The sequence below is a fragment of the Lepus europaeus genome, chromosome 5 (assembly GCF_033115175.1).
Source record: "Lepus europaeus isolate LE1 chromosome 5, mLepTim1.pri, whole genome shotgun sequence".
Taxonomy (NCBI): domain Eukaryota; kingdom Metazoa; phylum Chordata; class Mammalia; order Lagomorpha; family Leporidae; genus Lepus; species Lepus europaeus.
In genome coordinates, this window is record NC_084831.1 from 133,296,435 (window position 1) to 133,311,217 (window position 14,783).

General features: G+C 46.9%; 1 protein-coding gene across 4 annotated transcripts in view; it reads right to left on the bottom strand.

Moving 5' to 3' along the window:
- The window catches only part of ADCY10 (adenylate cyclase 10), a 93,362-nt gene that overhangs the window by 61,313 nt on the left and 17,266 nt on the right, over window positions 1–14,783 (bottom strand). For all 4 annotated transcript variants that reach the window (XM_062192695.1, XM_062192694.1, XM_062192696.1 and 1 more), the window contains 4 exons: window positions 11,632–11,720; window positions 7,452–7,643; window positions 4,842–4,960; window positions 4,464–4,540 (listed from right to left, as the gene is read on the bottom strand). In XM_062192695.1, the coding sequence (XP_062048679.1) occupies window positions 4,464–4,540; window positions 4,842–4,960; window positions 7,452–7,643; window positions 11,632–11,720 (477 nt within the window). The remainder of the gene's footprint in view (window positions 1–4,463; window positions 4,541–4,841; window positions 4,961–7,451; window positions 7,644–11,631; window positions 11,721–14,783) is intronic.

A 14,783-nucleotide genomic window follows, 5' to 3' on the forward strand; every position in this document is an offset into this window, starting at 1 on the left:
GGTGGACAAACACAAGCACGCCCAAGGAGTACTGACCTGAAACTGAGCCCCATGCAGTATCTTGAATGCAGATGCTAGATATCACCAGGTCCCATCTGCCCAGTCTCCCTCCCTTAGCTTAAGGTGTCCCTGCCCTATTGTTTGGTTGCAAATCAACATCTTACTAAAATCACTGAGTTGAGGAACTGGTGCATCTATCATGAGGTTACATTTCTCCCAAAAGTAAGGTGTTGGCTTGAGGGATTTGTGTGTGTGTGTGTGTGTGTGTTTAGAGGAGATTCCACACCCAGGGCAGGATGTAACTACTACTGGCCCCCAAATTCACTGAAGCCTCCTTGTCCATCATAAAGAACAAGATGTCACTGACCAATCAAGAAGAGCCGAGAGGGGCCAGTGGTGTGGCAGATGGATTAAACCGCTGCCCATGGTGCCAACATCCTATATAAGTGCCATTTGAATCCTGCTGCTCCACTTCCGATCCAGCTCCCTGTTAATGCACCCAAGATAGTAGCAGAAGATGGCCCAAGTGTTTGGGCACCTGCCACATGTAGGAAACCCAAATGGAGTTCAAGGCTCCTCGCTTTAGCCTGGCCTAGCCCCAGCTGTTGCAGCCACTTGGGGTGTGAACCATAAGATGGAAGATCTCTCCCTCCCTCCCTCCCTCCCTCCCTCCCTCTCATACTCTACCTTTCAAATATATTAATAAATCTTTAAAAAATAAGTAAAAGAAAGCCAGACCAACCAGGGCTTGGACACAAGCTGAACACACAAACTTCAATCCATAAGACGCTCTGTGCTCCTAACCCTTCAGGGAGCCTGAGAATTGATAAGTGCCTGGCTCCTTGCTCTGTGCTCTGTAATAAATGCCTCCTTTCTTCTACCATTCTGAGCATGTCTGGCCAGTGGACCCAGTTTGGGGGGTTCTATAGCAGCTCCTCCAGCCAGGGTTGGGGCCTATTGTATATCACTCCCTGGACAAAGCACAAAACTGTGTCTGTATGCTCCTGCAAATGAACCTTCATTTGGTAATTATTTATTTATTTATTTATTTGACAGGCAGAGTTAGACAGTGAGAGAGACAGAGAGAAAGGTCTTCCTTCCATTGATTCACCCCCCAATGGCTGCTACGAAGCCAGGAGCCAGGTGCTTCCTCCTGGTCTCCCATGTGGGTACAGGGGCCCAAGCACTTGGGCCATCCTCCACTGCCTCCCAGGCCACAGCAGAGAGCTGGCCTGGAAGAGGAGCAACCGGGACTAGAACCCAGTGCCCATATGGGATGCCGGTGGAGGATTAACCAAGTGAGCCACGGTGCCGGCCCCCATTTGGTAATTTCTTATGAGTAAATGGAGCTGGAAGGGGATGATGTAGGAGACACTGACGCACTGTAGTGCAGAGACTGTGGGCCTCAACTTTATTGCTAACCATGATGGGCAAAGTGTGTGGGCAAACTACTGTAGCTCTTCATGCCTCAGTTTCCTAATCTATAAAATGGGCATGACAATTGTGATGTGGACGAGGCAGGGATTAGGAGCTAAGGACTGCCGACATCCAAGCCACCTGCACCACCCAAACCCCATCATCTTCCACGCCAAGTCAACATGGCTGAAGCCTCAACATACTCACTCTTCATCATGCAGCTAAACCTCACTTTCCATCCTGTTCATTTCCTGGAGACTGCCATGTGGGATGCAGCCCCACCCCCACCCTTCCACCTTTGGAACTTCAATCAGGCTCTGCCCTGGGCAACCCCTCTACCTTATGAAAGAATGACCCCAGTCTGGGGAAATTTGCTCTTTTAAGATTTCCACTCTCATGTCTGAGTATGTGCTATCTTTTTCTTTTAATAAATCCTGCTTTTATGCTCTGCCTACGTCTCCCAGTTGTATTTTTTCTTTTTTCTTTTTATTTTGTTAAAAAGATGTATTTATTTATTTGAAAGGCAAAGTTACACAGAGAGAGAAGGAGAGGCAGAGAGAGAGGTCTTCCTTCCGCTGCTTCACTCCCCAGTTGGCTGCAATGGCCAGAGCTGCGCTGATCCAAAGTAAGGAGCCAGGAGCTTCTTCATCTAGGTCTCCCCCGCAGGTGCTGGGGCCTAAGGCCATAGCAGAGAGCTGGGTCAAAAGTGAAGCAGCCGGGACTGGAACTGGCGCCCATGCGGGATGCCAGAGCTTCGGGCCGGGGCTTTACCCACTATGCCAAAGCGCTGCCAAAACCCCCTCTCTCCTCTGCCAGGTGTATTCTTACACACGGGAAGACAAGAACCAGGACTATGTTTAGCTGGGGATCTCTCTGCACCCAGCCAGGGTTCTCAGTCCCCACAATGTAGTTTGGGGAGCCTCATTCCCACAACAATAATACCTATTTCAGAGAGTAGCTTATGAAGATTAATGAGTTAAGACACATTTATCACTTTGAACAGTGCCTGGATGAAAGTAAGCCCTCAATGTTACCACTAACTAGGCAGTAAATGTTCCACTTTAATATAAACTTGACTACTTTTGATTAAGATACTCTTTTTCAAATTTGTTAAAAACTAAGGAGGCCATTGCTTTGGACTAAGCTCCTGAATGGGACCCCAAAAAGATTAGAATAAAAATGAAAACGGAATCTCTCATACTAAAGTTCCAAACTACCAAAGCAAAACCAAGTTGTTATCTAATCTTCAGAGAAATCAGGAGAGATAGCAGTCAAATTTCCAAACAAGCCAGTTTCTTTCTCGTTTTTAAAGATTTATATTTATGGGGCTGGCTCTGTGGCACAGCTGGTTAAGTTAGGTGCTGGTTTCTCCCAGATGTTCCACTTCCAATCCAGCTCCCCGATAATGTGGCTGGGAAAGCAGTGGAGGATGGCCCAAGTTCTTGGGTTCCTTACCCACATGAGAGGCCTGGAAGATGCTCCTGGCTTTGGACTGGCCCTGTCCTGGCCATTGTAGCCATTTGGGGAGTAGCCAGTGGATGCAAGGTCTCTCTCTCCATCTCTGTCTCTCTGTCTCTCTGTGTGTGTGTGTGGGTGTGTGTCTTTCTCTGTCACTCTGCCTTTCAAATAAAAATAAACCTTTTTTCCCATTTTCTAAAAAAAGATTTTATTTATTTATTTATAAGGCAGAGTGACAGAGAGAAAGGGACGGTGTGTGTGTGGGGGGGACCTTCCATCCACTGGTTCACTTCCCAAATGGCCACAATGGCCGGGGCTGGGCCAGGACAGAGCCAGGAGCCTGGAGCTTCCTCCAGGTCTTCCACATGGGTGGCAGCATCCCAAACACTTGGGCTATGTTCCACTGCCTATTCAGGTGCTTTTGCAGGGAGCTGGATCGGGACTTGAATGGCAATCTAATCTGAGATGCCACTGTCGCAGGCAGCAACTTACCCTGCTGCACTGTGATGCTGGCCCCAGTAGGCCAGTTTCAAGTGGCATATTAGCAAAGGTCCCTCTGCTTTAATCCTTACACACAGCACAGCAAGCTGATGTTAACCAACCTTCTGTTTTTCTGTGGTTTTGTCCCGCTGTCTCCATCTTATGAAAAAAGACACTTGGAGATGACCAATATGCTTTTTGTGATTTATTTCTGTTTCTGTCACCTTTCTGTCTACAAGAGCAGCTTCCCTGGCTCGGTCTATGGGAACACGACATCTACTGTGTGGAATGAAGTGCTGCTCGACACTAGGACAAACATGACCATTCCGGTACTTCCTGTGTAGTCACTGTTCTGTTTGCATCACTGCTAATCATCTTAAGGCCTAAAAGGACTGAAGAGGGGAGTAATAGGATGAGTCAAGAGATGTGGTGATAACACCTCTTATCACTACTCCCTCTTCAGAGGCGTATTACTTGTTCGTAGTGCCAGTATTTATGGTTGGTAAAAAGCAGTCCTAACCTATTGCCTCTTTCATGTTAACAGGCAAATTACTTTCAAAGCCCTCTAGTCCATGAACATCTAGCCGCCACTTCTCACTCCCCTCCCATGACTATGTTTCTTTTTTCATATTATTATTACTTATAGACAGAGAGAGAGAGTGAGCGAGCACTCCCATCAGCTGCTTCACCTGGCAAATGCTCACAATGGCTGGGACTGGCCCACAGCCAAAGCTTGGAACTCAATGTAGGTCTTCAACCTGGACAGCAGGAACCCAATTAGTTGAACCATCCCCAGTGCCTCCCAGAGGCCACATTATTAGGAAGCTGCAGTCAGAAACCAGAGATGGGTACTTTGATATGGGATACAGCTGTCTTAACCACTAGACTTAACATCTGCCCCACTTACATAATTATTACGCTCATGCATAGCCCCAGAAGGACACAGTTGGCAAACATGGAGACACTATCAATGGGCAAAGCTGCATAGCCCAGTTCTACTTGGAAGACCACGGACTTCCTGAGGGCAGAGCCCACGTCTTACTCATTTTTATGCTTCCTTCCTTAAAGCCCAGCAGAAGGAAAAATGGGGAGAAGCTGGCTCAGCGCACCTGTGTACTCGTGTCTCACAGTGTGTCCGACAATTCCACAGAAGACAATCCCGCTGGCAACACCGATGGAGACAGTACTGTGCCATGCAGAGGGTTGTGGGAAAGAGATGAAAAGATAATGAGTATGGAGAAAGTAGGCAGGTGGGGGAATAATGAATGGGAGTAGAGAGGAGTGGGAACGGATTTTCAATAAAGAATTCTCCTATCCCCTTGTAATCAATTTAAGGCATGTACATGGCTTGGAGATGTGAAGAAGGACCACGCTGAGACACAGAACTAAGTTCTTAGTCCTTCTCCTTCCCTATTCCCTATGCACCCACCTCCACATCCTTAAAAAGGACCAGGGCCCACTGGGTTGGGATCAGGGTCAACACTCACTGGATTTTGTGGACCTGAGAGCAGAAGTCAAATATATCCACAGCACTTTCCAAAGCGTGAGTGACCTCATCAGGTGCCTTTTCCCCAGGGAAGCCGAAGACACAGAGGAAAGAGCAGCCCTGTAGGGAGAGTCAGCAGGTGCAGCTCGTGGATGGCAAGCTTCAAACTGGGTCAGCCAGAAGGCCCTGCACGTTGGCAGCATTTTTCACATTCTGAATTAGATCAATCTCATCATACTTCTCCTACACCATTTTGTTGTTGTTGTTGTTTTGTAAACTTCACATAACTTCTTGTGCACCATCAACACCTCGGGGAGGCCTTGCGTCTGCTCCAGAGATTCTGGGTTGTGCTGAGCTATTTGTGTACATTCACCTGTTTACTCTCCCTCGCCACCAAGATCTTATGTTGCAAGGTTTTATGTTGCTAAGCTTAAGTTGAAGAAGCAGCACAGAGCAGTGGAACAGGCACCCGCTTTGAAATCAGAAAATCTGTGTTCTCAGGCCACTTCCCAACTGTAGAAACTTGGTTGCCAATTACATGGAACTTGGGTTTATTTTTTAAAATTGTGGTTTATTTGAAAGGCAGAAAGAGAGAGAGAGAGTGCTTGCATTTGATGGTTCTCTCCCCAAATGATGGGCTGAAGCTAGGGTCTGGTAACTCAATCCAGGTCTCTCATATGGGTATCAGGAACCTAATTACTTGAGCCATCACAGCCGCATCCCAGGGTCTGCGTGAGCAGAATGCTGGAGTCAGGAGCCAGAGCCAAGTATCAAAGCCAAGTACTTTTACATGGGACAAGGACGTCTCAACTCATATCCTAATCTGTAGGCTACATGCTCATCCTTGAACCTGAGTTCAGTAATCTGAAGACAAATATAATATAGACCTGCTGAGCTATTTCTAGCTACTAAAAGGGTTAATGTTTTAGATATCTATCTATCTATCTATCTACTTTTTAAACTATAAAGTACATTTCAGATACTGTTGTTATTCTTAGAGAAAATGGCATAAGCGAGGAGTGGGTTTTCTTGGCACAAAACTACTGCTCAAGGAAAGGATTAAGCGGTAAAACTTGGCACTCTTAGTCTCCTAAACCAGGACTTCAGCCAGATGCTGCTGTTTTTTAAGAGAAAGCCATAATAAATAGTGATGGGTTAAAATTTTGAGTCTATACTTGTTATAGCCTGATGAAATGCAAATAAACACTAAAAGACGTCAATTTCTTCAACTCTCTCTGGAAAGAATTTGATCGAGCGTCAGAAACTAAAAGGGGCTGGGACTGTGCCTGGACTTGAAAGAGTGCAGCCCCAGTTCTAGGTCTGTTTAAAGACCAGAGGGCAACCTCTTCAGGGGCACCAGCCAGTCTGCTCCATCTGGAGCTGTGCCGAGCGGCTTGGCAAGGGGTGCTTGACCAACTCTGGCAATGAGAATAGCAGTTGTCATTTCCTGATTGTTGACTGTGAGATAGGCATTGCAGCCAGTTCTTCACACATCACTTAAAACTTCCAGCACTCATTTGAGGAAAACACAATCCCCTATTCAAAGAGGAAAACAACCAAGGCTTGGGGGAAGTTCAGTTTCTGCTAAGGCCACACTACCAGGAATTTTTGGAGGCATGTCTGCAAGACACTACAGACGGTTCTAGATTTTGTGCTCTGTTCTTGTGATACTCACGAGTGAGTACCGGAGAGTATCAGGCTGGAAGTAATCTGTTCTTCAGAAATCTCACAGCCTGGAAGTAATCTTTCCCATCCTGGATCTGTGCTTCCTGCCTGGATGAGTGACAACATGTGTGTGAGTTATCAGCCCTGATTACAGCCTTCTAGGAAAAGCTTCTTGAATAAGTCAGTGGGCAGATGTAGGCAGCGATTAAGCACTCCTCTCTTAAGATACAAAAATGCCTGATGTGGGGAATTGATTCTCACCAACACTTCTGTGGCCATTTGTTGACCACAGCGTCTCTCCCAGAACTAACTGAAAGTAGGCGAGAAACATCCAAGAGTGGGAAGTGTGCTCGCTTCCCCACCGACGATGGTGGGGATGACATGGCAAGTGGGTATTATCGGGAATAAGCAAATAAGCTTCTGGGTAGGAAGGTTTCCCGACATCTCCCCCACCCCCGACCTAAAATCCCTGGGGAATACATTACACACCGGCCAAAGACACCGTATGCGTAGTGGGATGTGGCTAAGCACAATAAGCGCAGACTGCAAAGGCCAGCCTGAGACCAGCTGGGTTTGAGCTCAGTCCTGCCCCCTCTGTCTCACACACACACACACACACACTAGCAGGATGATGGTGAGTAAAACTCCATCTGGCCTTGTCTTGGAACCCTCATCCCTCCCTCGGCATCCTCACCTAGAAAACGAAGGTAACAACAAAAGCACCGACTACTTAGGGTACTCACGAGGATGAAGCAAACTACTGTAGAGAAAGTGGGGAGAACAATACCTGGATGCAGTACTACACCCGCCATACAAATACTCTATTTATAGATATAAACTGATACTTCCAGGTTAAATTTCTAGTTTCCCTCCAAATCACTCATGTGCTTGGCCGTGAATGCTAACTCAAACTATTGGCGGGCTCCTGCCCTTAGCTCACATTTACCTTGTCGAACATGAAGACTTTATTGATCTGGCCTCTGAAGACCTTCAGGACAGAACTGATGTGCACACAGGCATCCTGGATGGCCGAGCCTATGACCTCTGCTTTGTTCTGGTCTTGAAACATCAGGTTCACAAACACAATCGTCACTGGGCGAAGCTCAGACAGATAACCCCGAAGCTGTTTGTCGTCAATCTGGAAGGTACACAGCAGCTTTCTGTAGCATACGTCCTTGGCAGTGGCTCCTTCCTCTCTACTCTCATACTCAAAATCACCGCTGGATGGAAAGTAGCCTTTTGAGACTCTGGGGAAGTTGAAGTTATGAGAACGTGTGAGGCAAGCCAGTCTGCCTGAAGTCAAGCAGATGGAAATGGAATGTACTATCCAAATCCCTTCCATGGGGTCTTATCATGCTTGCTACATTTAGGCCAGCAGCCAGTCTGTTACTCCAACCACTAGCTCCCTTGTGCCAATATGAGCAACTATAATAAGACAAAGAAATACTTTTCCAATAAAAATAGTGTGCCACGCGATTCAACCAGATCATATCACAACCCAGTATCTTCTGGAATAATTTCAAATTCTATCCCACTATACTCTTACATGAAATAAAATTATTTATCACTGTTGTACTGCTTAGGTTTCCAAGGCATGGAGAATCAAGGAAACAAGTCATATTGCCAGCTGGAGGTGGGGAGAGACAGTAACCAACTAGAACCCAAATCTTCAGATGCCTCGTCCAACATTCCATGTCCCCGTGCTCTCGCCGCTCCGCGGTGGCATAATTTATTTAGCCCTCCTCTTCTCACCAAGCCTACCCACAATAGGCACAGGGACGAGAGAGAAGAGCATTTCTACATCATCCTTGCCAATCATCATCAGCCTTGAATTTTGCTGAATCAAGTGCACAGCAAACCAAAAGTCTCAGATTCTCCATAGACAATGTGAAGCACCTTTGCCAGATGAAAGCAGGGACTGGCACAGGGAATAACAGAGCCATGCTTCCTCCCTGTATAGGATGGGCTTGATTCTATGTTATTTAATTCCTTTCACAAAGGGACATTTAATAATGTCTAACCAACACAATGACTTTCTTGGATTTTTCAAGTGAATTCATTCACAAATAACTTAAAAACGGTTCTGTCAGACCATGAACACTGAGTTTTAGCTTGGAAAACAGGACCACCTGTATCTCTAAGGACCTCTATTGATATATTTTAAAGATTTATGAATTACACAGAGAGAATGGGAGAGGGGGAGGGAGAGGGAGGGAGAGGGAGAGAGAAGAGAGAGGGAGAGATCTTCCATCTGCTGGTTCACTCCCCAAATGGCCAGTATGGCCAGGGCTGGGTCACCCTGAAGCCACGAGCCAGGAGTTTCATCTGGAACGCCCGCATGGGTGCAGAGGCACAAGTACTTGGGCCATCTTCTGCTGCTTTCCCAGGCATATTAGCAGGGAACTGTATAGGAAGTGGAGCAGCTAGGACTCAACTGGCACCCATATGGGATGCCAACATCACAGGCAGTGGCTTAATCCATTTTGCCACAATGCCCACCCCAGGGCCTCCATTTTTCAGAAAATTTTATTTATTTTATTTGAGAGGCAGCAAGATAAAGGGTGCAGAGAAAGAGAGATAGAGAGAGAGAGGAGTTAGAAGGAGACCTCGTATCTGCTGGTTCACTTCCCAAATGTGTGGGAGCCAGGAACTCAGTCTGGGTCTCCCATTTGGGTGGTGAACATCCAGCCACTTGAGCCATCAACCTGCTGCTTCCCAGGAAGCTAGAATCAGGAGCAGAGCCAGGACTCAAACCCAAGCAATCTGACATGCAGTGCAGGCATCCCAAGTGGCATCTGTCTGTGTCTTTTGTTGTTGTAATTTTATTTAAGTTACACACGTTTCATGTATTTCTCATATATATGTTTATGAACATAGTGATACTTCCTATCCTCTCTCCCTCTTGCCCATGCTCCAACCCTTCTTCCCACTCCCTCTCCCATTCCCATGCCAGTCCTAGGACCTCTTTTCTTTAGGTGCAGGGGCAAGCCTTATGGAAGTCATGAAAGTTTATCTTTGGCTTCTTTTAAGCCCCCTTCGCTGCATCTCTTCACCACGTGTTCATGATTCCTCCCCACAATGCACCCAGTGACTCACCGAACCCTTCTCATATCCCGTTCCCATGGCCCTGGGTTTTTAGTTGGCTGCAGCTAAAGGAGCATAATGCAGTATATCTCTTGGGAGTGGGGAGGAAGCAGGGGGTGGCTTTCCTGTGCTTCAGAAATCTTGCAAAGTTGAACAACTGCCGGCCCTCAAGTAATGTTTGTGAACTGAGCTGAAGATGGTAGGGTATATTCTGACACTTCTTTACACTATGAAGCCTGCTGCCCACACATCAGGCGTGTCTTTTTTTTTTTTTTTTTTTTTTTTTGACAGGCAGAGTGGATAGAGAGAGAGACAGAGAGAAAGGTCTTCCTTTTTGCTGTTGATTCACCCTCCAATGGCCACTGCGGCCGGCGCATCGCGCTGATCCGAAGCCAGGAGCCAGGTGCTTCTCCTGGTCTCCCATGTGGGTGCAGGGCCCAAGCACTTGGGCCATCCTCCACTGCCTTCCTGGGCCACAGCAGAGAACTGGCCTGGAAGAGGGGCAACCGGGATAGAATCCAGCGCCCCAACTGGGACTAGAACCCGGTGTGCCAGCGCCGCAAGGCGGAGGATTAGCCTGTTAAGCCACGGCGCTGGCCATCAGGCATGTCTTACAAAAGATTTCTTGCAGGACACAATTGGATTTTGATGGATTTTATTAAAACGGACATATATTGGGGCCGGTGCTGTGGCATAGTGGTTAAAGCCACTGCCTGCAGTGCCAGCATCTGATATAGGTGCTGGTTCAATTCCCAGCTGATCTACTTCTGATCCAGTTCTCTGCCATGGCCTGGGAAAGCAGTAGAAGATGGCCTAAGTCCTTGGGCCCCTGCACCCGTGTGGGAGACCCAGAAGAAGCTCCTGGCTTCAGATCGGCACAGCTCTGGCCATGCAGCTATTTGGGGAGTGGATCAGCGGATGGAAAACCTCTCTCTCTCTCTCTCTCTCTCTCTCTGTAACTTTGATTTTCAAATAAATAAATAAATCTTTTTTTAAAAAGGCATGTATTAAAAGAGTAGAGAGCCTGTGCAAAAATTGTAGGATTCAGACAGGCCAGGATTCAAGTCATAGCTACACCTCTTACTTTACAACCTCAGGAAAGTGCCTGGTAGCACTCAGGTTTTCAGGTTTCTCACACAGAAAGTAGGGATAAAAATATCTACTGAAGACCGTCAAAGATTAATACATGAATGAGCAGAATGACTGGCATATAGTGGGTACTGTAATTATAATCAAATTATAGTTATAAGTCACATGAATTAATATACTTGAGAGTCAATATCTAAGAGAATAAAAAGAAAAAGCTAGGGTGGGCATTTTGCTTGGTGATCCCATATCAGAGTGGCTGGGTTCCAGTTTTGGCTCCACTTCTAACAGCTTCCTGCTATTGTATACCCTGGGAGACTGCAGGTGATGGCTTATGTCCTCAGATCTCTGCCACATATGTGGGAGATCTGGGTGGAGTTCCTGGCTCCTGGCTGCCTTGCCCGGCTCCTGGCTGTTGTGTGCATCTGGGGAGTGAACCAGCAGAGCTTGTTATCTCTCTGTCTTTGTCTCTCTCTCTTTCAAGTACATAAATTAATTATTCTTTCCAACAAAATAAAGAAAAAAGTTCTGGGGCTTGAAGATAGTTTGATGTGTTCTAATCACCTGTATTGTTGAATCTCAAACTGTAAGAGTCAATGCATGTGACTAAGAGAAACTCTACCAATACTTACCCACCTGATAGTGTTCTGCCATATGGCCTTTAGAAAGGGTAACCATATGTTCTTATATGCTTGCAGCAGCTCCAGCTGGCAATGCAGCCCTAGTATATGCCTAATGACACAGTGTGGTTTATGAATTATGGCCTCTTGGGCTCTTAATGTATCCTGATTTGAACAATACAATTATAGTAACCTACACAAAGAATTTTTTACTTCAGTGAGACATTTGACTACCCGCTAGTCTGCCTGTCTGCCTATCTATCTATCTATCTATCTATCTATTCTTCCAGCTGTCAGAGATCACTGACACCCCAATACATTTAGTTATGAAAATACCTGCTTCAAAATGCTTTCCATCACATACTTCTGTAGGGACAACTCCAGCTCTGGATCAGACTCCAGCATGCACGCAAGCCTCAGGAGGTCTAAGAGAGCAGAGGGAGAGAGCAGGCTCAGGATGGCTTGGCCCGTCTGTGCTAGAGGAAAGGGTCTCCCGGGACCCATTCCCCTGGGCAGTGGTTCCCATAGCGCAGTCAGGAGGAGAATCTTGGACACCTAGTGGCCAAGAAGAGCAAAGGAAACCAAAGAGGAGTTCTCAGAGGTGGGCTTCCCAAAATTCTGCTGCATGTAGCACAAAACCTTATGCTGATTATCATTGTGCTTTGGGACTTGGGGAAGTTTTCACCCCTGGACTTGATCTAAAACTCTTACAACAGTAGGTGGGGATGGACAATGAGGGGAGGACCATAGGGAGGGGGGCTGGCGACAGAATGAAGGGGGTGACAGAGCTGAAAGAGCAGCAGGATTAAGATACAGGAAGCTCGCTTCTCATCTCAGACTTGACGCTGCTAAGATTGGAGAAGGCCACTGCTGTGGTCTGGTTGCACTGGGCCCCAACGGACCAGGCTTGAAAATCACTGGAGCTGAAGTTCCACTTCACCAGGCTGAACCTAAGCTGTTCCTCTGGCCTTCCAGAAATACCGGAACTAGAGAGAGGCAAATCTCCCAGTATTAACTGGCACCGTAATAAATTTCCTCTGCCCTAATCCTTACACAATAAAGGTAACTGAAATAATCTGATCTCAACCAGTTCTCTTTTTCCATTATCTGTCTCCTTGTCCCTGCCTCCCAAGGAAAATAACTTTGAAATGACCAATCTGTCTTTTCTTTCTGCACCCCCTTTCTATCTATAAAACCAATCTCCCTTATTTGGCTTATTGGAACACATTCTGTTTCATGAAGTTTCTAGAAGCTTCCCACTTCTAGAATAGAAAAGACTCTATTAACATCTTTCAAATATAGCAATTTTCTAAAAAGATTATTTATTTGAAAAGCAGAGCAACGGGGTTGGGAGAGGGGGAAGAGAGGGAGAGAGAGAGAGAGAGAGAGGTCTCTTCCATCTGCTGGTTCAGTCCCTAAATAGCTGCAACAGCTGGGGCTGGGCCAGGCTGAAACCAGGAACCAGGAGCTCCATCTGGGCCTGCCAGGTTGGTGGCAGGGGCCCGAGTACTTGGGCCAACATCCGCTGCCTTCCCAGGTGTGTTAGCAGGAAGTTGGCACTTGAACTAGTGCTCTGATGTAGAATGCCAGTGGTATAGGCAGTGGCTAAACCCTCTGCACCACAAAGCTGGCCCTAATTGTAGTGATGTTTGTCCTTTGACGCTATCAAGTCGCTATGTGACCCTGAACAGATCACTTCACTGCCTTGGTTGTCTATTTCTCACCTCACCTGGGAACAAAGCAGGTGGGCTTCATTATTTCTAAGGCTCCATTCACTACAATCGTTGATAGTTTTATGTAGCAGAGCCTATTAGGCCACTGAGGCCTGATAGAACCCATTGGGTCACTGGGCCTGAATCCCCAGGCCCCATGAAACTGGGCACAGATCATCTAAAGGTGAGCGGAATGTTTAGTGCTCTGGAAAGCCCCGCTCCTGGAACATTCCAGAGTGCTAAGACATGCACTGTAAACCTCACCAAGGAGCCTTTCTGTGCTTTCCCTATCCACGCTGTCAGGGTCTACACAGGGCTCTGCACCTCCCCCACCAAGCTGCCTGCTGCCTGAACAGAATGAGGCCGGGCTTCGAACCCTGTTTTCTATCCGGGCAGGCTCAACCCCACCCTCCATAACCCCCATGCAGTCCCCCCTACAATAAAGTCTTCTCTACTTTAACTAGCCACCTCCTCACCTTCTTCGAACCCTAAAATCCTAATACCTAACACTACACTTTAGAATAGGGTGGTAAGAGATGGCAGGAATGAGCTTGAAGAAGCCAAAAAATAAGGGAGAAATGCTAAGGTTTTCAGCAGGGAACAGAATGATAATGGTGGAGGGGGAGGAATGAAAAGTCAAAATGCAGCCTGAAAGGGATATAAATTAAAACTCAGATTCAACTTGGAAAGTGTTTCCTGGTTATCTAGTATGTTCAAAACACCATGTGAAGCACAAAACACCATGCGAGGCACTCTTTGGGACTAAAACAGTAATTAGGAAACTTGGGCTTTTCCCTTGAGGCACTTCCTATCTTGTTGTGTATTCAAACATGGTGTATATGGAAAAGCTAAGTAGAGAAACAATACTACCTAACAGACCACAAGGACCAGAGAAACTCAGAAGTAGTGATCTCTATGAGCTGATTTCTTTACAAAAGTCTCCACGTGGGATAGGTAAGAATTTCAGGAATCTTGACAGAGGTGCGGCAGTTTTATGGAAGGACTGAGGACTTGCCTAGCAGAGCAAAGCAAGCAGGTTAACGTCGAGAATGCACGTGGCGTGCTGGAGGACTGTGAGGACGAGCCAGGCTGGAGTCCCATGTGAGGATTAGAGATTAAGAAGTGACAGAGAACCGACATGGAGAGAGACAAGGGTCTCGGGAGGAAGGCAGGAGCTGTGAAGGCCTGGACCACCATGGTGGCTGTGGTTAGGGAGGGATACACGACTGCCTGTGCTTGTGATATAACAAACAATTTAACAGGTCTTTGTCCCATGCGCCTGGGAGCTAACCTCTAAATCCTTGGAATTTCCTAAGAAATGGAAAGTCTCTGTTTTACATAGTGGGCCTTTTGGACCTCAACTGAGTTTATAGCTAATGAGATAATTCAGGATGGTAGCTGGCCAGAAAGACCAACCGTGAGACAAGAGGGCTGGGTTTTGAGCCATGTGATATCAGCTTTTCTGGTTCAGATGAAGGAACAGTGTGTATGGAAGGATAAATAGGCTAAAGCTTAGATGTGTGTGGCAGGTGCTTGGCATAGTAGTTCAGAGACCATGTGCCATACTGAACTGCCCAGGTTCCATTCCTGCCTCCTGCCTCCATCTTCCTGCTAATGCGCACTCTTGGAGGAGGTGGTGGTAGCTCAGGTGATTGAACTCCTACTACCTACCTGAGAAGCCTGTATTGGTTACTGGTTCCCAGCTCCTGGCTTCTAGCCTAGCCCCAGCCGTTGTGGACATCTGGGGAGTAAACCAGCAGATGGGCTCTCTCTACC